This window comes from Meles meles, chromosome X (genome assembly GCF_922984935.1).
Source record: "Meles meles chromosome X, mMelMel3.1 paternal haplotype, whole genome shotgun sequence".
Taxonomy (NCBI): Eukaryota; Metazoa; Chordata; class Mammalia; order Carnivora; family Mustelidae; genus Meles; species Meles meles.
The window spans coordinates 73,963,075-73,985,037 of record NC_060087.1 but is presented as its reverse complement, the minus strand read 5'-3'; the positions used below and the strand labels follow the sequence as shown (position 1 = coordinate 73,985,037).

General features: G+C 36.3%; 1 protein-coding gene across 1 annotated transcript in view; it reads right to left on the bottom strand.

Moving 5' to 3' along the window:
- Positions 1-21,963, bottom strand: part of DACH2 (dachshund family transcription factor 2) — a 777,815-nt gene that overhangs the window by 15,064 nt on the left and 740,788 nt on the right. The window contains exon 8 of the mRNA XM_045994791.1: positions 19,360-19,443. Coding sequence (XP_045850747.1) covers positions 19,360-19,443 — 84 coding nt within the window. The remainder of the gene's footprint in view (positions 1-19,359; positions 19,444-21,963) is intronic.

Below are 21,963 nucleotides of genomic sequence, written 5' to 3'. Positions count from 1 at the left end.
ACCTCTTCAAAACCCTCAGGTTGTTTTTCAGAGTCCATAGTCTCTCATGGTTCACCTCCCTCCCCTTCCAATTTCCCTCAACTCCCTTCTCCTGTCCATCTCCCCATGTCCTCCATGTTATTCCTTATGCTCCACAAATAAGTGAAACCATATGATAATGACTCTCTCTGCTTGACTTATTTCACTCAGCATAATCTCTTCCAGTCCCGTCCATGTTGCTGAAAAAGTTGGATATTCATAATTTCTGACGGAGGCATAATACTCCATAGTGTATATGGACCACAACTTCCTTATCCATTCGTCTGTTGAAGGGCATCTTGGTTCTTTCCACAGTTTGGCAACCATGGCCATTGCTGCTGTAAACATTGGGGTACAGATGGCCCTTCTTTTCACTACATCTGTATCTTTGGGGTAAATACCCAGTAGTGCAATTGCAGGGTCATAGGGATGCTCTATTTTTAATTTCTTGAGGAATCTCCACACTGTTCTGTTTTATAGTTCTTATGCATTGAATTTCAGATCCCCAACTTCAGTTCTTTGCTCAAATGGCAGCTTATTATTGAAAATATGTACTGAACATCCTATTTAATATTGCAACCTGCACTCTTATTTTCACTCCCTTATAACATGTTTCTTTTCCCCTAGAAAAATTTTCACCAATAATATATAATGTAATTTGTATATTTACTGTTTTTGTTGTGTATTTTATCTCACTACAATATACTCTTTGTGAAAGTGGGAACTTTCTGTTTTTAAAAATTTTCCCACTGATGTCCTCTCAGTATCTACAATTGTAACTATCCTGAGTCTACAACATGTGTGATGACTTTGGATATGCAGACTGTTAACCTTAAAACTTGAGGTAAGATTTCTAATAATCAGATTGATTCCATTATTTCTTTCTTTTCAAAAAGATAAAATTATATATGAATATGTAATTTTAAAATATATTTATAAGTATATGGTCAGAGAAAGGAAGAAAGGAGTGGAGGTAAAGCGTTTCTGATCAAACTTCAGCCTATATAGTAAAACCAATGATTACTCTACAGATAATGGGACAAACTGAAATATTGCAATTTTAAAAAGTAGTTGATACAGTTGTCATAACATGCCTACTTTATATTTATTGAACTTGTCTACACATCCTTTGAGCAAAAAAGAGTAAAATATAAATCTTTCTTGCTCACACACATACTTTCCCATCACCTTCGAGATGATGTATTAGTGCATCAAAGATAAAGCAAACTACTGATTTTTTTAAAGTAGATCTATATTTACTAGAGCCTAGAAATTTAGAAGGAAAAAAAAAGGCTGAGATCCAATGGAAAGAAATTTTATACATAGACCAGAGTTTGCTCTAAAAACTGCAAGACAGACACAAATTTCCAGTACAAAGAACCTAACAGTACCTGAGGCATGTGCAAGTCCCTTCTCCAGAAAACCACCCTAGCTACTTCTGTGAAAAAGGCTACACAGATAACATTAACTGAATGGGGAGTAATAATGTAACAGTCTTCATCAGAAACTGACAAACAAGAGGCAAGAGTGGGCACAGAGGTAAAGTGGGAAGGAAGCTGCTGTTTTAAGATGTATTCGGGAAACATTGTGGGGAGGGCACACATTTCCATCATTTAACTGACTCTTCCAGGTCATTGGGTTTTATTATGCCAACTTATCTTTAAAATGGCCACAAAGTTTCAATAGAACCCTGCTTTTACCCTTACTAGGGCTTCTGTCATCCAGCTGACTGCAGAGACTGAAAAGCAGATTTCTCATTTTGTTGCCCTGCCAGGAAATGTACAAGCCTTTTCACCAACTAGGGAAGAAACCTCTCTTTTTAATCTGACACAAATAAGGAAGAGAATTTTTTTTTTCTGACCTGGAAATTCAAGCGCTAAGTTTAAAATCACTGTTGTTGTTGTGTTGCTTTGGGTTAATGAACATATCTGACTAGAGAGGTTTGGTGGAAGGTAGGACAGAACACGATACTAATATCGAGCACTTTAACAGCCATAGTTCGTAAACCTTATCATCTGTCAGAATGTCCTGAAGGTGTTTTTTTAAAAAGTTCCCAACTCCCAAAATTTCTGATTCCGTAGGTCTAGGGTAGGGCCTGGCTACTGGAAATTCTAAGTGCCCAATTGATAGTTGATATTGCTGGTTTGGGGACCACAGTTTGAGAAACCACTGGACTATATAAAAAGGTCAAATTTTGCTACATTTAAAGATGATTAATATTGTCGCCTATCACAATATTTTTTAAACTTTTCTGTATAATTTTGAGAAATCATTTCCAAATAATAACTAAATTTTGAGTATATATTTTCACAGCTTTGAGAATTACATGAAATTAAAGACATAGCAACTAGCCTCTTCTATGGATTTAGAGATTCTAAAAATCAATTTACATTGCACTGAAAAGAAGTGCATAATGGAACCTATTTGTAAACATAGAATCAGGAAACAAAACAGTTGTGAGTCTATGTGGATGAAAGCAAAATCCTTTTCCAAGAATGAATTTAACATAAGCAATTGTTTAATAAGGAAATCCACCGTTCTATGCATTAATCCTTTGATACTATTTCCCTGTATTCAAGAAAGGTAGAAAGTAGGTATTCTGGCAGGATTACAATTAAAAAATAAAGATGATTCCAAATGAGAATGAAACTTGTATGGAAATCTTGGCAAGAATAGTCTATAGAGCAGTTTATAATTTGTCACCTCCTATAAACTCTTCAATAAGAAATGAATAGATATACAGGTTTGATATTTATATATAGATATCCTCACTAATAACTGCAATTATACCTATTTATAATCTGTGCATAGTCATTTTTTATTTTACCACCATACCAATGATAGAAAATTAAGAACATTCTTTTATCATTAGTTATCTCTTTCTTCTGTCCCACAGACACACAAACCTGCACATGCATGCATGAATGCCTACACACACACACTGGTGAGATTATATGCTGATTTCTTTGTTTTAGCTAAGAAATAAGAAACTGAAGCACCAAGGTTCCATATTCTTGTGATAAAAATTATGAAGTGTTTTCCTAATAGATGGGCAATCATAATAGCAACACTGTTATAAACCTAGCCAGTTCAAGATGACACCAATTGTTTAATTTAATTATTTTACGAAACTGAATTTTTTTACTATATGTTAATTATTAAGGTAAAACACTGCAATTTTCACATTTTTCTTTCTTGTGTAATGGAGGCATTAAGACATCAAACAATTGTTTTTCCTCTGAAAATCTCTCAAGTTTTATCAATGAAGTAGGCATCTATTAGTAATGCTCCAGTCAACAACCTTTACCAAATGCACAATTCTACTTTGAGATGTTGTCTGTTGCCATAAGAACATACATTATCCAGTGAACAAGCTCTTTTTTGTTAAAATGATTATAAATTATAAGATACAGCTAAGGGTACAGAAGGGATAAATACCATCAATAGAACATGTTAATGTGCCATTTTATTTCATGTTTTAACATTATTCTTCCTCAGGTTCATTTCGAGTTAATTTGGAAGTCTTATTTCAATTTTACTCTCTTCTTTTTCAATATTCATATCTAGCTTAATGACTTTTTTATTTTTGGAACTTTGTTTTATTTAGCAGTGGGTCATGGAAATACTTTGGTTCTAAAGATACATTCATGGTACACAGTATTCTTTTTAGTGACTTCATTATATTCAATCCTATGATGTAACCTATAAATTCTTAATCCACTTGTCTTAATCTCTGACCATTAAAAATGCATTTTGGGTACTCTTTATGGCATTTTCTACTTATTATTATGTATTACTATGTACTTGGTTGTGCCTTTATTTCCCTAGTCTGCTGTGAGTTCCTATAGGGTAAGGGCTGTGTTTCATTAATGATGTACTATATGTTGGCTAATTTAATTTAAATTTAAAAAAATGTGTTTCAATTTCTCATTGGTCTCCAATAATTGCTACCAAATCCACAGGAGTTGTTTGGTAAAAATAGATATTATTTTTGCTACATGCATAACCATTTCAAGCCAGAACAAAGAATATCAACCAAACTAGTTATAATGTTGTTTCAAATTACTGAGTTTCTTGATACAGTAACTTAATGACATTTTTTAAGATTTTATTTATTTATTTATTTGACAGACAGAGATCACAAGTAGGCAGAGAGGCAGGCAGAGAGAGAGAGAGGAGGAGGAGGAAACAGGCTCCCTGCTGAGCAGAGAGCCCAATACAGGGCTCGATCCCAGGACCCCTGGATCACTACCTGAGCCAAAGGCAGAAGGCAGAGGCTTCAACCCACTGAGCCACACAGGCACCCCCTTAATGATATTTTTAAAGATTCTTAAAAAGGTTTTATTTATTCATTTGAGAGAGAGACCGAGAGACAGAGAGAGCACACAAGCAAGGGGAGAGGCAGGGGTAAAGGGAGAAGCAGGCTCCCATCTGAGCCAGCCTGGTGTCTGATGTGGGTCTCAATACCAGGACTTGGAGATCATGACCTGAACAGAAAGTAGATGCGTAACCATCTAAGCCACCCAAGGTGCCCCTAACTTAATGACTTTTATCAGAAACATTTAGTGAGTATTGTGCTGTAAATTAAAATGAGTTCAAAGACTTGCAAATTGAAGAGTGTGGTAGTGATTTCTTCTAATAACTACATTAGACAATTATAAGTTGCCTGTATGACAAAGAGAAATAATTCCAAAATATCTCATTCAACTAAATAGTCTTCACAAATGTATCATTCAGTGTAACTTCAGTGGTTATTCAAGGGTCAATCACCAAATATCCCCACTTTCTTGTTTTAAATCTTTCCCCCTAAAATGTATGAATCTTCTATTCTACTCATAATGCAATGAATATGACTGGATCTTTCTGTATCTTGGTTGGTTACATCTGTAAATTTCTGTGTCCTTATTTTAGAATAGGAAGAACCACCTCAGAGTCTTTGTGGGAGGTTTAAATGAGAAAACTAAAGTGGAAGGACCTAGTATTGCACTTAGCATGTGGTAGATCCTCAGTAAAAATTGGCTGGATCTGAAGCTATGCTAACCTTCTAGCTATGGAATGTTTAAGAAAAAAAAAAAACTGCATTGAGTATACAGTGACCCCAAGACTGGCCTATGACAATTCTATTTCTTTAATTTCTTCTAGTAAATTGACTAAAAGACTTAGTTAATGTAGAAATCATTCATTAAGGTTTTATAGTATTTTTTGTCTTCCTAATAATCAGACAAAAACAAACATGAAATCTTCTAACTAAAATCTCTCATATTAGTTCCAAGGTAGTTGGAAGATTTCAGGCTCACATTATTCAAGTCATATTTTTTTCTTTAAATTTAATTTAGGTGACATTTTTACCCACATGGAGAAATGCAAATTTAAGGAGAGTATGCCTTCTATTGGAAAAAAACAACAACAGGAAAAATGTATCTTAAGTTTTCCTGGCAAATTCAGTTTTACTTTATTAATATTGAAATCCCTTTACCCATTATTTGTTACAAATATTTATGGATGCATATGTAATGGCAGGTATTGAAGCAAAAACACTGCAGATATTTTTCTCTTTTGCTAATAACTCTAGTATATGAGGATTTTGTTTTCATCTTCTATCATAAGGGCTTTGGTTTGAATAAAGAATTATCAAATGCTTACTGAATATAAAATTTAGAATTATTATAAGATTATGTCTATGCTGACTGTGGATCTATGCAGACAAAATAGAATTTGATGTTTTATTAGCTTGCAAGCAGTTATATATTTATATATTTCAAAGCTTGAAATATAAAGGAAAGATTATTTGGGTAATCCAAATGACTCTAAAACTACAAACTGATCAGAACTGCACAGGTAATTTTTCAGCTCACAACTTACAGTGACAATTTAGGTTACTCTGATTTTCTCCTCTATTCTTCCCCTATCTGATCCTATCCTTATACATACTCATAGTCAATTATATTTCTTTCCTTTTTTTTAAAAGATTTTATTTATTTATTTGACACACAGAGATCACAAGCAGGCAGAGAGGCAGGCAGAGAGATAGGAGGAAGCAGGCTCCCCACCAAGCAGAGAGCCCGACAAGGGGCTCGATCCCAGGATCCTGGGATCATGGCCTGAGCTGAAGGCAGAGGATTTAACCCACTGAGCCACCCAGGTGCCCCTATTTCTTTCTTTAGAGGAAAAAATAGTTTTAAAATTTACTTTGCACAAAGCCCCAAAATATCAACAATTAGGGCACCTGGGTGGCTCAGTGGGTTAAGCCGCTGCCTTTGGCTCGGGTCATGATCTCGGGGTCCTGGGATCGAGTCCCGCATCTGGCTTTCTGCTCAGCAGGGAGCCTGCTTCCCTCTCTCTCTCTCTCTCTGCCTGCCTCTCTGCCTGCGTGTGGTCTCTCTCTGTCAAATAAATAAATAAAATCTTTTAAAAAAATCAACAATTAATATAAGTGTAGTTATCTAACATTTTCTATTTGTATGAATGTTTAAATATTGTGAACTCAGCCAGAGGAAACTTGTAATGTGAAGAAATGGAAATAAAGAGGAAATTAAGAACTAATATCTAATGTCTTATAATACTAGCATATTGTAAACAGACTTGAACAAATTAAACTTCCTTTCCCAGATTCCAATTTTTTTTCAAGATTTTATTTTTATTTATTTGACAGAGAGAGAGATCACAAATAGGCAGAGAGGCAGGCAGAGAGAGAGGAGGAAGCAGGCTCCCCGCGGAGCAGAGAGCCCAACGCGAGGCTCGATCTCAGGACCCCGAGATCATGACCTGAGCCGAAGGCAGCGGCCCAATCCACTGAGCCACCCAGGCGCCCCTCCCAGATTCCAATTTTATGAAATTTTTTTTAAATGATTCAGTTATTTGGATAATGGCTTTAAGGATCAATATTATAACTTTTATTCCAGTGAAGTTATATTCAATTTAGTACCATATGTTATTAATTTCTACTTTCTAACTTGTACTTGTCTTCATGTTCACTTTGGATGACTTTAAGGAATATGCCTCCACCCCCTGAACAGTTGTACCTATCCAGTTCCCTTAGAGATTGTCATTTTCCTAATCTGAATTGATCACTAGGGCAAATCACTTTGGTTACTGCCTCTGTGTCCACTGTCACCTCCTAACCATTATTCAGTTCCTATTTGGCATTTTTCCAGTGTGAAAATACCATATTTTTTTATACAACATTGAAATTACCTCCTGTTCTTGGTTACTGACAATGGGTTCCGTCTTACCTTCAATTAAAATGCCTGTATCAACAGAGAGTGAAGTGTGCCATAGTTAGCTTATGATTCTCAAGTAAAATCTGTATCAAAGACTCTTGAGAGAATTTACTAATAACCTAGAAACCACCTAACTTTACCTAACACTGTCTCTGAAACAGTCTGATGTTTTAAGAAAAACTATCAGAGTGTAAAAGCAATGAAATAATGATATTCAAATTTGAAGAATAATGTATATTGCTTTATAGCCTCAGCCACAATATCCCAGAGAATACTTTCTTATCTGGATTCTTATAATACATGTTCTCTTACCCCATTTGCTTAAAATGTGGGCTCCATGATTAACAACATTCTATTAAGCACGTTTCACAGTTCTTGAACTTTGTCAGTTCTTCCAGTCATCTAAAATGTATAGAAGCTGTATTTTCAGGTCCCAGATGATTATTTTTAATTTATTTTCCAATGGGATAAAACATATTACAAAAGACAATTCTGCTATTATGTTTTCCCCTGCTTAAACTTCAGATATATTATATTCCCTACCACCCACTGAAGCCAAAAGGTATAGACTCAACAGTAGTATTTTCACAGATGTAAAATACTCCTAATAAAGTAGAGATAAGAAATGGGAACAAATTACTCAGGTCCACTTTAATAAAAGAGTAGCATTTAAACTGTATCACTCTTATGATATTGACATTCCCATTTGTATGTTGTGCATATATTTCAAAGCTATATACCCTGTTCAAATAGCATGGTGACTTTTTGCAATACTGCTTATATTCAAGCAGATACAAGGTTTGCAGAAAATGTATCTAGGGAACCATAAAACTGGTGGAAAACATATTTCTCTACAGTATTTTAGTACCATGAAAAATTCAATCACAGGGAAAAATGTTTTGCTATCTTAGAAGCCTTATAAAAGTAATGGCTTCCCACAGCACTTGCTTAAAAAAAATTTAAGAGCTCGAAATAGAAGAGATCTTATATACTAAACTCAAATTCTTTCAACTTTCTTTTTTTTCCACAGGGTTTGCTCTGAAATTTAAAAAAGATTTTAAGTTCAGTGCAATCTGTATGCAGGTATGATAATTAATAATTTGACCACAAATTTGTAATATTACAATGTTTACCAAAATGAAACCAGAAAATGCACTTTCCCTTCAACATAGGCTTTACTATTATGAACAAGATATTGTTTGATGACTGTAACTTAGCAAAGAAAAATGACATTACACATACTTAACATGCTGTATATGTTTGGGTAAGTTCCAAATAAGCCAGAGTAAGGACAAATGCCTTATATGTTCCTCATGGTAGAGTAGATTAGAATTTAAATTAGAAGCAAAGACAGTAAAATCCTAAATTTAGGATTTTTGCAGTTGAAATCTGGGGATAGTTTATTTTGTTTTTATGCCTTTTTAATTTTTTTAAGAAAATATTAGGAATTAATTAAAAATGAAGTTCCTCACTGTTGTATAGTGCCTACTACTTAGTCCTCATAAATGTCATTTCCATATTTTTGAGTGAGAACTCTGTGTGTGTGTGTGTGTGTGTGTGTGTGTGTGTCTGTTTTCTCTCCTACAATTAAAGGGTACTTTCCACCTCCTTGTTTTATACAAAGAGTTTATTCTCTTACATGCATTTCAATAACCAATGTTACTAACTAGCACATTTTCTCAAAATTTTCTAGTGGTTCCCATTGTTCTTCCAAATGAATACAGATATAATCATAAAATGTAATACCTCCACCAATTACTTTTTTATCTATTTTTTTCAATTATGTTATGTCTGGCAAAATATTGAAGCATCCTAAACGTCTTGTAAGCAATCATTCTTCCCTTTGTCTTGAAGGGAAAAAGAAAAAGTCTTGAAGAAAGGAAAAGTATAGTATCACTTTTGGTACTATACTATTTTGTATACTATACTATACTATATATAGTATAGATGCAAAATAGTATACAATACTGTTGTAAAATAGTATATGAAAAATAGTATGCTATTTTGGTACTATAGCACCATTTTTTTTTTGAAAGGGAAAAAATAACTAGAGTCTACTCCAATCTGTGTTTTTAGCAATTACTTTACACTTAGCTCCTGTCTTCACTTTCTTCTTTCCATTGGACACTTCCACCAGGATATTTTATCAAGACATGAAACTATTCAGAAAGCAAACCCTCACTTCATTAAGATCACTTATCATCCATATCAGCCAAATATGACTTCATATCATGATTCTTAGTCATTTTCACCATCCCTTACCAAGGTTGGAAACCTCTTAATCACTTAGACTCTTCTCTCTCTTTTGCCTCTCTCATCATATCTAATCTGTAAACAGGTCTTCTTTTTTTTTAAGATTTTATTTATTTATTTGACAGAGAGAGATCACAAGTAGACAGAGAGGCAGGCAGAGAGAGAAAGGGAAGCAGGCTCCCTGCTGAGCAGAGAGCCCGATGCGGGACTCGATCCCAGGACCCTGAGATAATGACCTGAGCCGAAGGCAGCGGCTTAACCCACTGAGCCACCCAGGTGCCCATAAACAGGTCTTCTTAATACTACCTTTAAAATATCTTCTATTCTAACTACCTCACACTTGGATAGTTAGCTGGAGTCTGTAGCTTTGGTCTTTCCCTATTATATGCCATTTTGGACACTAACACTAAATTAAAATGCCCAAGATAAATTTTATCCTTTGTGAACAACCCAATAGGCCCTCAGGGACCTCCATAATTTTACCCTACTTTTGTACTTCATCCAAAAATACTCTCTTACAAAAATTTCAGCTGTTACCAACCTGTTTGACTTCCTGTTGTCTACTACACATAAAGCTTTCTCATTTCTATAATTTTTCTTCAACACACATATCTAGAATATTAGTCCATCCCCCATATTTTGAAATATTATCTGTCCTTAAGATTTTAAATTAATGTCCTCCGGAGGAGGAGTCAAGATGGCGGAGAAGTAGCAGGCTGAGACTACATCAGGTAGCAGGAGATCAGCTTGATACCTTATCTAAACATTGCAAACACCTACAAATCCAACGGGAGATCGAAGAGAAGAAGAACAGCAACTCTAGAAACAGAAAATCAACCACTTTCTGAAAGGTAGGACTGGCGGAGAAGTGAATCTAAAACGACGGGAAGATAGACCGCGGGGGGAGGGGCCGGCTCCCGGCAAGCGGCGAGGAACGGAGCACAAAATCAGGACTTTTAAAAGTCTGTTCCACTGAGGGACATTGCTCCAGAGGCTAAACCACGGTGAAGCCCACGTGGGGTCAGCGTGGTCCCAGGTCCCGCAGGGTCACAGAAGGATCGGGGGTGTCGGAGTGTCGCAGAGCTCGCAGGTATTAGAACAGAGAAGCCAGCTGCAGAGACAGAGCCAAGGACTGAACTCTCAGCTCGGGGTTACCTTGAACTGGTCACGGGCTGGGTGAGCTCGGAGTGCGGCTGGAGGCTGGGGATAAGGGAGTGATTGGGTGCTGTCCTCTGGGGGCGCACTGAGGAGTGGGGCCCCAGGCTCTTGGCTCCTCCGGGCCGGAGACTAGGAGGCCGCCATTTTCATTCCCGTCCTCCGGAACTCTACGGAAAGCGTTCAGGGAACAGAAGCTCCCAAAAGCGAACCCGAGCCGATTACTTAGTCCAGCCACCGGTAAGGGCGGTGCAATCCCGCCTCGGGCAAAGACACTTGAGAGTCACTAAAACAGGCCCCTCCCCCAGAAGATCAACAAAATATCCAGCCAGGACGAAGTTCATCTATCAAGGAAAGTAGGTTCAATTCCTAAGACAGCAGCGCAATTCCAGAGGACGAGAAAGCAAAGCACGGAACTCATGGCATTCTCCCCATGATTCTTTCGTCTTGCGGCTACGTCAATTTTTTTTTTCTTTTTTCAAATTTTTTTCTTTTTTCTTCTTCTGCTAAATTTTTTAAAACTTTTACCCTTTTCTTTTTTAATGTTTTTTGACTAGTTTATCTAAATATATATATTTATATTTTTTCTTTATTTGTTTTATTTTTTAAAATTTTTTCTTTTTTTTTCTGAACCTCTTTTTATCCCCTTTCTCCCCCCCACAATTTGGGGTCTCTTCTCATTTAGTTACAGCGCATTTTTCTGGGGTCTTTGCCACCCTTTTAGTATTTTATTTGCTACTTCATATCCTCTTATCTGGACAAAATGACAAGGCGGAAAAAATCACCACAAACAAAAGAACAAGAGACAGTACCGAAGGCTAGGGACCTAATCAACACAGACATTGGTAATATGTCAGATCAAGAGTTCAGAATGACGATTCTGAACATTCTAGCTGGGCTCGAAAAAGGCATGGAAGATATTAGAGAAACCCTCTCTGGAGATATTAAAGCCCTTTCTGGAGAAATTAAAGAACTAAAATCTAACCAAGTTGAAATCAAAAAGCTATTAATGAGGTGCAATAAAAAATGGAGGCTCTCACTGCTAGGATAAATGAGGCAGAAGAAAGAATTAGTGATACAGAAGACCAAATGACAGAGAATAAAGAAGCCGAACAAAAGAGGGACAAACAGCTACTGGACCATGAGGGGAGAATTCGAGAGATAAGTGAGACCATAAGATGAAACAACATTAGAATAATTGGGATTCCAGAAGAAGAAGAAACAGAGAGGGGAGCAGAAGGTCTATTGGAGAGAATTATTGGAGAGAATTTCCCTAATATGGCAAAGGGAACAAGCATCAAAATCCAGGAGATGCAGAGAACCCCCCTCAAAGTCAACAAGAATAGGTCGACACCCCGTCACATAATAGTAAAATTTACAAGTCTTAGTGACAAAGAGAAAATCCTGAAAGCAGCCCGGGAAAAGAAGTCTGTAACATACAATGGTAAAAATATTAGATTGGCAGCAGACTTATCCACAGAGACCTGGCAGGCCAGAAAGAGCTGGCATGATATATTCAGAGCACTAAATGAGAAAAACATGCAGCCAAGAATACGCTATCCAGCTAGGCTATCATTGAAAATAGAAGGAGAGATAAAAAGCTTCCAGGACAAACAAAAACTGAAAGAATTTGCAAACACCAAACCAGCTCTACAGGAAATATTGAAAGGGGTCCTCTAAGCAAAGAGAGAGCCTAAAACTAGTAGATCAGAAAGGTACAGAGACAATATACAGGAACAGTCACCTTACAGGCTAATAATGGCACTAAATTCATATCTCTAAATAGTTACCCTGAATGTTAATGGGCTAAATGCCCCAATCAAAAGAACAGGGTATCAGAATGGATAAAAAAACAAAACCCATCAGTATGTTGCCTACAAGAAACTCATTTTAGAAGCGAAGACACCTCCACATTTAAAGTGAGGGGGTGGAAAACAATGTACCATGCTAATGGGCATCAGAAGAAAGCTGGGGTGGCAATCCTTATATCAGATCAATTAGATTTTAAGCCAAAGACTATAATAAGAGATGAGGAAGGACACTATATCCTATTCAAAGGGTCTGTCCAACAAGAAGATCTAAAAATTTTAAATATCTATGCCCCTAACGTGGGAGCAGCCAACTATAGAAACCAATTAATAACAAAATCAAAGAAACACATCAATAATAATACAATAATAGTAGGATACTTTAACACTCCCCTCACTGAAATGGACAGATCAACAAGCAAAAGATCAACAAGGAAATAAAGGCCTTAAATGACACACTGGACCAGATGGACATCACAGATATATTCAGAACATTTCATCCCAAAGCAACAGAATACACATTCTTCTCTAGTGCACATGGAACCTTCTCCAGAATAGATCACATCCTGGGTCACAAATCAGGTCTCAACCGGTATCAAAAGATTGGGATCATTCCCTGCATATTTTCAGACCACAATGCTCTGAAGCTAGAACTCAATCACAAGAGGAAAGCTGGAAAGAACCCAAATACATGGAGACTAAATAGCATCCTTCTAAAAAATGAATGGCTCAACCAGGAAATTAAAGAAGAATTGAAAAAATTCATGGAAACAAATGATAATGAAAACACAACAGTTCAAAATCTGTGGGACACAGCAAAGGCAGTCCTGAGAGGAAAATATATAGCAGTACAAGCCTTTCTCAAGAAAAAGAAAGGTCTCAAGTACACAACCTAACCCTACACGTAAAGGAGCTGGAGAAAGAAGAAGAAAGAAACTCTAAACCCAGCAGGAGAAGAGAAATCATAAAGATCAGAGCAAAAATCAATGAAATAGAATCCAAAAAAAAAAAATAGAAAAAATCAATGAAACTAGGAGCTGGTTCTTTGAAAGAATCAATAAGATTGATAAACCCCTGGCCAGACTCATCAAAAAGAAAAGAGAAAGGACCCAAATAAATAAAATCATGAATGAAAGAGGAGATATCACAACTAACACCAAAGAAATACAGACAATTATAAGAACATACTATGAGCAACTCTACGCCAACAAATTTGACAATCGGGAAGAAATGGATGCATTCCTAGAGACATATAAACTACCACAACTGAACCAGGAAGAAATAGAAAACCTGAACAGGCCCATAACCAGTAAAGAGATTGAAACAGTCATCAAAAATCTCCAAACAAACAAAAGCCCAGGGCCAGACAGCTTCCCAGGGGAATTCTACCAAACATTTAAAGAAGAACTCATTCCTATTCTCCTGAAACTGTTCCAAAAAATAGAAATGGAAGGAAAACTTCCAAACTCATTTTATGAGGCCAGCATCACCTTGATCCCAAAACCAGACAAGGATCCCACCAAAAAAGAGAACTACAGACCAATATCCTTGATGAACACAGACGCAAAAATTCTCGCCAAAATACTAGCCAATAGGATTCAACAGTACATTAAAAGGATTATTCACCATGATCAAGTGGGATTTATTCCAGGGCTGCAAGGTTGGTTCAACATCCGCAAATCAATCAATGGGATACAACACATTAATAAAAGAAAGAACAAGAACCATGATACTCTCCATAGATGCTGAAAAAGCATTTGACAAAGTACAGCATCCCTTCCTGATCAAAACTCTTCAAAGTGTAGGGATAGAGGGCACATACCTCAATATTATCAAAGCCATCTATGAAAAACCCACCACAAATATCATTCTCAATGGAGAAAAACTGAAAGCTTTTCTGCTAAGGTCAGGAACACGGCAGGGATGTCCATTGTCACCACTGCTATTCAACATAGTATTAGAAGTCCTAGCCTCAGCAATCAGACAACAAAAAGAAATTAATGGCATCCAAATCGGCAAAGAAGAAGTCAAATTATCACTCTTCACAGATGATATGATACTTTATGTGGAAAACTGAAAAGACACCACTCCAAACCTGCTAGACCTTGTACAGGAATTCAGCAAAGTGTCAGGATATAAAATCAATGCACAGAAATCAGATGCATTTCTGTACACCAAAAACAAGACAGAAGAAAGAGAAATTAAGGATTCAATCCCATTTACAATTGCACCCAAAACTATAAGATACCTAGGAATAAACCTAACCAAAGAGACTAAGAATCTATACGCAGAAAACTATAAAGTACTCATGAAAGAAATTGAGGAAGACACAAAGAAATGGAAAAATGTTCCATGCTCCTGGATTGGAAGAATAAATATTGTGAAAATGTCTATGTTACCTAAAGCAATCTACACATTTAATGCAATCCCTATCAAAATATTATCCATTTTTTTCAAAGAAATGGAACAAATAATCCTCAAATTTATATGGAACCAGATAATCCTCAAATTTATATGGAACCAGAAAAGACCTCGAATAGCCAAAGGAATATTGAAAAAGAAAGCCAAAGTGGGTGGCATTACAATTCCAGACTTCAAGCTCTATTACAAAGTTGTTGTCATCAAGACAGCATGGTACTGGCACAAAAACAGACACATAGATCAATGGAACAGAATAGAGAGCCCAGAAATAGACCCTCAACTCTACGGTCAACTAATCTTCGACAAAGCAGGAAAGAATGTCCAATGGAAAAAAGACAGCCTCTTCAATAAATGGTGCTGGGAAAATTGGACAGCCACATGCAGAAAAATGAAATTGGACCACTTCCTTACACCACACACTAAAATAGACTCCAAATGGATGAAGGACCTCAATGTGAGAAAGGAATCCATCAAAATCCTTGAGGAGAATGCAGGCAGCAACCTCTTCGACCTCAGCCGTAGCAACATCTTCCTAGGAACGTCGGCAAAGGCAAGGGAAGCAAGGGCAAAAATGAACTATTGGGATTTCATCAACATCAAAAGCTTTTGCACAGCAAAGGAAACAGTTAACAAAACCAAAAGACAACTGACAGAATGGGAGAAGATATTTGCAAACGACATATCAGATAAAGGGCTAGTGTCCAAAATGTATAAGGAACTTAGCAAACTCAACACCCAAAGAACAAACAATCCAATCAAGAAATGGGCAGAGGACATGAACAGACATTTCTGCAAAGAAGACATCCAGATGGCCAACAGACACATGAAAAAGTGCTCCACGTCACTCAGCATCAGGGAAATACAAATCAAAACCACAATGAGATATCACCTCACACCAGTCAGAATGGTTAAAATTAACAAGTCAGAAAATGACAGATGCTAGCGAGGATGCGGAGAAAGGGGAACCCTCCTACACTGTTGTTGGGAATGCAAGCTGGTGCAACCACTCTGGAAAACAGCATGGAGGTTCCTCAAAATGTTGAAAATAGAGCTACCCTATGACCCAGCAATTGCACTACTGGGTATTTACCCTAAAGATACATACGCAGTGATCCGAAGGGGCACGTGTACCCGAATGTTTATAGCAGCAATGTCTACAATAGCCAAGCTATGGAAAGTACCTAGATGTCCATCAACAGATGAATGGATGAAGAAGGTGTGGTATATATACACAATGGAATACTATGCAGCCATCAAAAGAAATGAAATCTTGCCATTTGCGTCAACATGGATGGAACTAGAGGGTATCATGCTTAGTGAAATAAGTCAATCGGAGAAAGACAACTATCATATGATCTCCCTGATATGAGGACATGGAGATGCAACATGGGGGGTTAGGGGGATAGGAGAAGAATAAATGAAACAAGATGGGATTGGGAGGGAGACAAACCATAAATGACTCTTAATCTCACAAAACAATCTGGGGGTTGCTGGGGGGAGGTGGGATTGGGAGAGGGGGAGGGGGTTATGGACATTGGGGAGGGTTTGTGCTATGGTGAGTGCTGTGAAGTGTGTAAACCTGGCGATTCACAGACCTGTACCCCTGGGGATAAAAATACATTATATGTTTATAAAAAAAGCAATTGGAAGGGGAGGCGAACCATAAGAGACTATGGACTCTGAAAAACAACCTGAGGGTTTTGAAGCGGTGGGGGTGGGAGGTTGGGGGAACATGTGGTGGGTAATAAGGAGGGCACGTATTGCATGGAGCTCTGGGTGTTGTGCAAAAACAATGAATACTGTTACGCTAAAAAAATAAATTAATTAATTAAACAAACAAACAAACAAAAATTGGAAGGGGAGGCAAAACATAAGAGACTGTGGACTCTGAAAAACAACCTGAGGGTTTTGAAGGGTCAGGGGTGGGAGGTTGGGGGAAGCAGGTGGTGGGTAATAGGGAGGGCATATATTGCATGGAGCACTGGGTGTTGTGCAAAAACAATGAATACTGTTATGCTGAAAAAAATAAATAAATTTAATTAAAAAAAGCAAATAAAAAAATACTTGAGTCAAAACTAAAATACCAATTTGGTAAGTCATTCTGTATAGAGTGTAAATGGACATCACTGCCAGGAAATCCCAGACTATACAGAGGTGGAAATGTCTGCATATGAAAATTCAGGGTGAAATGTAAATTATAGAGGCATGTATTGCTCTATCACCCAGTCTTACTTGAATGGTAATTCTTCATTTTTCTAAAGTTTCCACATAATAGCAAAGTTGGCATTTTATAATTTCCAGAGCTATAAATCATTTTTAAAATAATGATGATATTACTCAAAACAGATGTGAAAACATAGGTTTGCCACAGGTGTATTAACTGCTTACTTGTCATATTTGATAATGTTGAGACTTCTACTTTAACTTCATTTCCTTTTAATAACTTGGATTTATTGAAGAAAATATATTTTATCTTAATATCACATATATAACTGGTAGAATTTGACGTCAAATATCTCATTTAAAGGAAAGTTTTCCACTATTACCTAGGTACAGTTTAATATGCCACTCCTATCAACGCCCTCATTAGAATGCGTGACCAATCTATTTGATTGAAATGAGTAAAACTGCCATTCTCACAGCAAGAGATTCAGAAATACCAGTACATACTATTGTGTATTTTATGAAAATCAGTTACTGTACATCTGTACTAGCACTCCAGCTTATTTTTTTAAAGATTTTATTTATCCATTTGTCAGAGAGAGAGACAGAGAGAGAAAGATCACAAGTAGACAGAGAGGTAGGTAGAGGCAGAGGGAGAAGCAGGCTCCCTGCCAAGCAAGGAGCCCGATATGGGACTCGATCCCAGGATGTTAGGATCATGACCTGAGCCGAAGGCAGCTGCTTAACCAACTGAGCCACCCAGGCGTCCCTCCAGCTTATTTTTTAAGATTTTATTTATTTTTATAAAGATCACAAGTAAGCAGAGAGGTAGGCAGAGAGAGAGGGGGAGAAGCAGGCTCCCTGCTGAGCAGAGATACTGATGCAGGGCTTGATCCCAGGACCCTGAGATCATGACCTGAGCTGACGGCAGAAGCTTAACCCACTGAGCCACCCAGGTGCCCCAACCAGCTTATTTTTCATAAGACACAGTACTGTGTACTTGAGCATTGCAGCACACAGGACAGCCCTAAATGCCATTTTGACTTATGGGTTTTGCAGTTCTAATAGAATCACATATATCATGTGCAGCTGGAGATTTTTCTAGAAAAGTTGTTTTACTACCACACTGTCCTTCAAATAGTCATGACTTTGTGGTAAAGAGGTCTCAGGAACAAATTGTTGCTGGGTTGAAATTTCAAATTTAACTAGAATTCCATTACCTGTATAAGAGCTTGGGTATTTTAATATATTAAAACTGGCTTCTTCTATTCTTGCAAGTAATCTAACCCAGAGGATATAGTTTTTTAGCGTTTGGATAAGAAATGACTAAACATGTGTCAAGGAAACCAACCATGGATCAATAGAAATTAAAATCATACATTATTCTAAATTCTAACTAAAATGCTAATCTATGTAATTAGGAAGAAGTTCAGTCTACAGAAGAATTAAAAATTTCTCCATTAACTCTTCAGATCACGAAGTCTTTTTTTCTATACATCGTGACTAATAGAGATAGAAAAATATGTCTTATGGTGAAGTACAAACAGGCCATTTGGTTATCTGATAAATTATATGTTAGCTTATGCTTTTTAGCTTAGAGTTCCTGTTTAATTCACAATGAAAGACATAATGTATAGCCTATAGCATATGCCAGTATGTTTTCTTTTTCTCTTATGCTTTAGCCTTTTAAACAAAATTATACTCAATTTTTATATCAAGATAACATGACTTTGAAATTCTTACTCTCCTTTCCTTCTTTAAACAGATATTCTAAGAAAAAACTGAACACTGTGCAGAGATGATACATGTACCTCAGTGGATCAAAAGCTAGATTGGTATCATATCTATCGACACTCAGGTAAATACTTGGTTGGAGTAACTTGCTAAGCTTTCCTTTGAAATGTCCAGATAAGCATATATTTTAAAAATCTCTTTTGCTTGTTGGGGGAACATCTTTTCTCCATGACAGCAATTTGTTTTTTCACATGTAACTATCAAATGGTGAGTCATTTAATCTTAGTTAACAAAGTGTATACATAATAACTTAAGAGTCAGATGTTTCTGATCAGGCATAATAAAAGGCCTTAAAGTGAAGTTTCCAATCACAAGCACAGAAAAACTTCAGGCTGATATGTAATTTATTAATATTAAATAAACAAGCTATAGGCAAACATATTTTTTTTACTACTAAAAGAATTTATCTGAAGCCAATATAAATACATTCTGTTTAGGAAATGTAGATGCAATATACAGCACTGGAATGTTAATTCAGTTGCTATCTAATATTTATATGTACATCAAATAAGCAAAAATCATTTTACCTTTATTATCCCTTTGGAATTTTTTGATGGTTGGTCCATTATCCTGATCAACAATAAGTTCCTCTCTATTGTTGGGCATTATAACTGTAAATGAAACATAAAACTGAGTAACTTTCTTGCAAAATACCCAAAAGAAAGGTAGAAAATATTATATAAATAGCTCTCTTACTCCAATAACAACTAACATGAATTGTATATCTCCATTTCTGAAACAGTGGAATCATTTATGTTGATTTGATGATTATGTAATGTAAAAATCAAGAAGCTGCTCAATCATGTGATTTTTTTTATTTTTTAAATATTTTATTTATTTATTTGCTAGAGAGAGAGAGAGAGAGAGCATGAGTAGACAGAGAGGCAGACAGAGGGAGAGGGAGTTCAGACTCTCTTCTGAACAGAGAGCTTGATGCAGGTCTCCATACCAGGACCCAGAGATCATGGCCTGAGCTGAAAGCAGATGCTTAACAGACTGAGTCGCCCAGGTGTCCCAGTCATGTGAATTTTTAAAGTGGTATTAATATACAGTGCATATATAATTGCCCACATATTTTCTTTAAATCATTTTAAATATTTGCTTTTCTAAAATTCATATACAAATTAGCTATTTACCTGCATAATTAAAATCTAGTTCCCAAAATGTTTCTAGAAAGAATTTATCACTTAATTTAATGAGTTAAAATAATTACAGATTTAACTCATTTTATATATTTTTTTTATAAACAGAGCAAAATTAATAGATAAAGGTAACTTTCTGGTAATTAATTATATAAAGGCTTCTTCAGAAAACATTTATATTGAAAGAGGAAAAACATAACAATTTTCATAGTTTATCATTTAATTCTCTTTTGTTATATTTTATTAAAATATTATATTGCTAGGTTCACTTGGTTAAGCATCTGCCTTTGGTTCAGGTCTTGATCCCAGGGTCCCGGGATAGAACTCCACGTCGGTCTCCCTACTCAGTGGGGAGCCTTCTTCTCCCTCTCCTCCATGCTTGTGCTCTATCTCTGTCTCTTACCCTCAAATAAATACATGAAATCTTAAAATAATTGTATTGCTCTATAAATATAATATGGTCATTTTAACCCCCAAATCCTCAAACTTTTTTTTTCATTTATAGACAATTTCACTATTATGCTTAGACACCTGGGAATGTGTATAGACAGCTTAATGACTGCCAGTGGAATTAGAAATGTTTTCTGTGGTTAATAAATTTTTTAGGATATTACATTGCTTTAGAAATATTTGATTTTACTTCTAAGTGTAAGATACCATTCCCTTTCAGTATATCTATCATATAGTGTATTTTCTTATGTGTTCTGCTCTCAGCCCCTAATAAATAATTCTCTCTCTCATCTCTCTCCCCCACACCTCATCAATATAAAGATTATCCTGACAGAATAATGAGTGTTCTTGTTTCTTGATTCATTAGTGGTCATCTGACTATATCTGCTTGTCTTGCTCAGACTCCCTTAAATCAGTTGCACACAGTTTTGTTAAAACCAGGTAATCTGTGTCCAAAAGCCGAAATAAAGTAAAGACAGAAAACCATCACCTCTTCCAGGAATTAAACTTACTACCTTAGAGCCACTAACCTCAAGTTCTAGTTCAGTGGTTCTTAACTCTGGCTGCAGGTTAGAATCTCATGAGGAGACACTGAAAATCAAAACAAAACAGTGCTGCCAGGCTCTCTTCCAGACTAGGTAAATCAGACTCTGAGCATGTAACCTGGGCATCCAAATTTGTAAATACTCCGCAAGTGATTATAATGGGAAGCCAGATTTGAGACTCTTTGGGCTTACTATGAGCCACAAACAATATATAGTATTCACAGGCTAAATGAAACTTGGATAAATTTCTAAAAGGCAGAAATAAACTTCACCCTTCCCCAGCACAAATTCAGAAACTAACACCTCTGCTAATCCCTCAAATTCCTCTCCTACCCACAAACAAACAAACAAAAACATAATTTTGGAGTGGCTTAAAGCAACTGCTATTATGAACTATAAAAACTTAGATTTCGTATAAAAAATGTCCCTACAGAGTAAGACTAAAAGAGGAAGGGAAATCATTTTTCCTGGGTTCCTGAGTGGCTTAGTTGGTTAAGCGATTGCCTTCACCTCAGGTCATGATCCCAAAGTCCCAGGATCAAGTCCCGCATTGGGTTCCCAGCTCCATGGGGAGTCTGCTTCTCCCTCTGATCTTTTCCCCTCTTATGCTCTCTCTCTCACTCTCTCTCTCAAATAAACAAATTGAATCTTAAAAAAAAGGAAATCTTTTTTCCTAAAGAAAATGGATATTTAGGAAATTGGATTGTGTAGATACAAAAGATTAATAAACATTTTACCTGTCTCATTTGGCTCATACTTATTATATACAAAATGAGAATTGTTACAACTGAATGCACTTGATAATACCTGTATACCTGAGGAAATCAGACATCAAGGGATGATAAACAATCAAGGTAAAGCTATACAGACAAAAATAGTGGTTATCCTTCACATTTCCTGAGTACTTTAAACTTCTCAAAAGTTTTTCCACTAATTATTTCATTTGATCTCACAAAAATCCAGTGTATTAGGTATGACAGTAATTATTTCTATA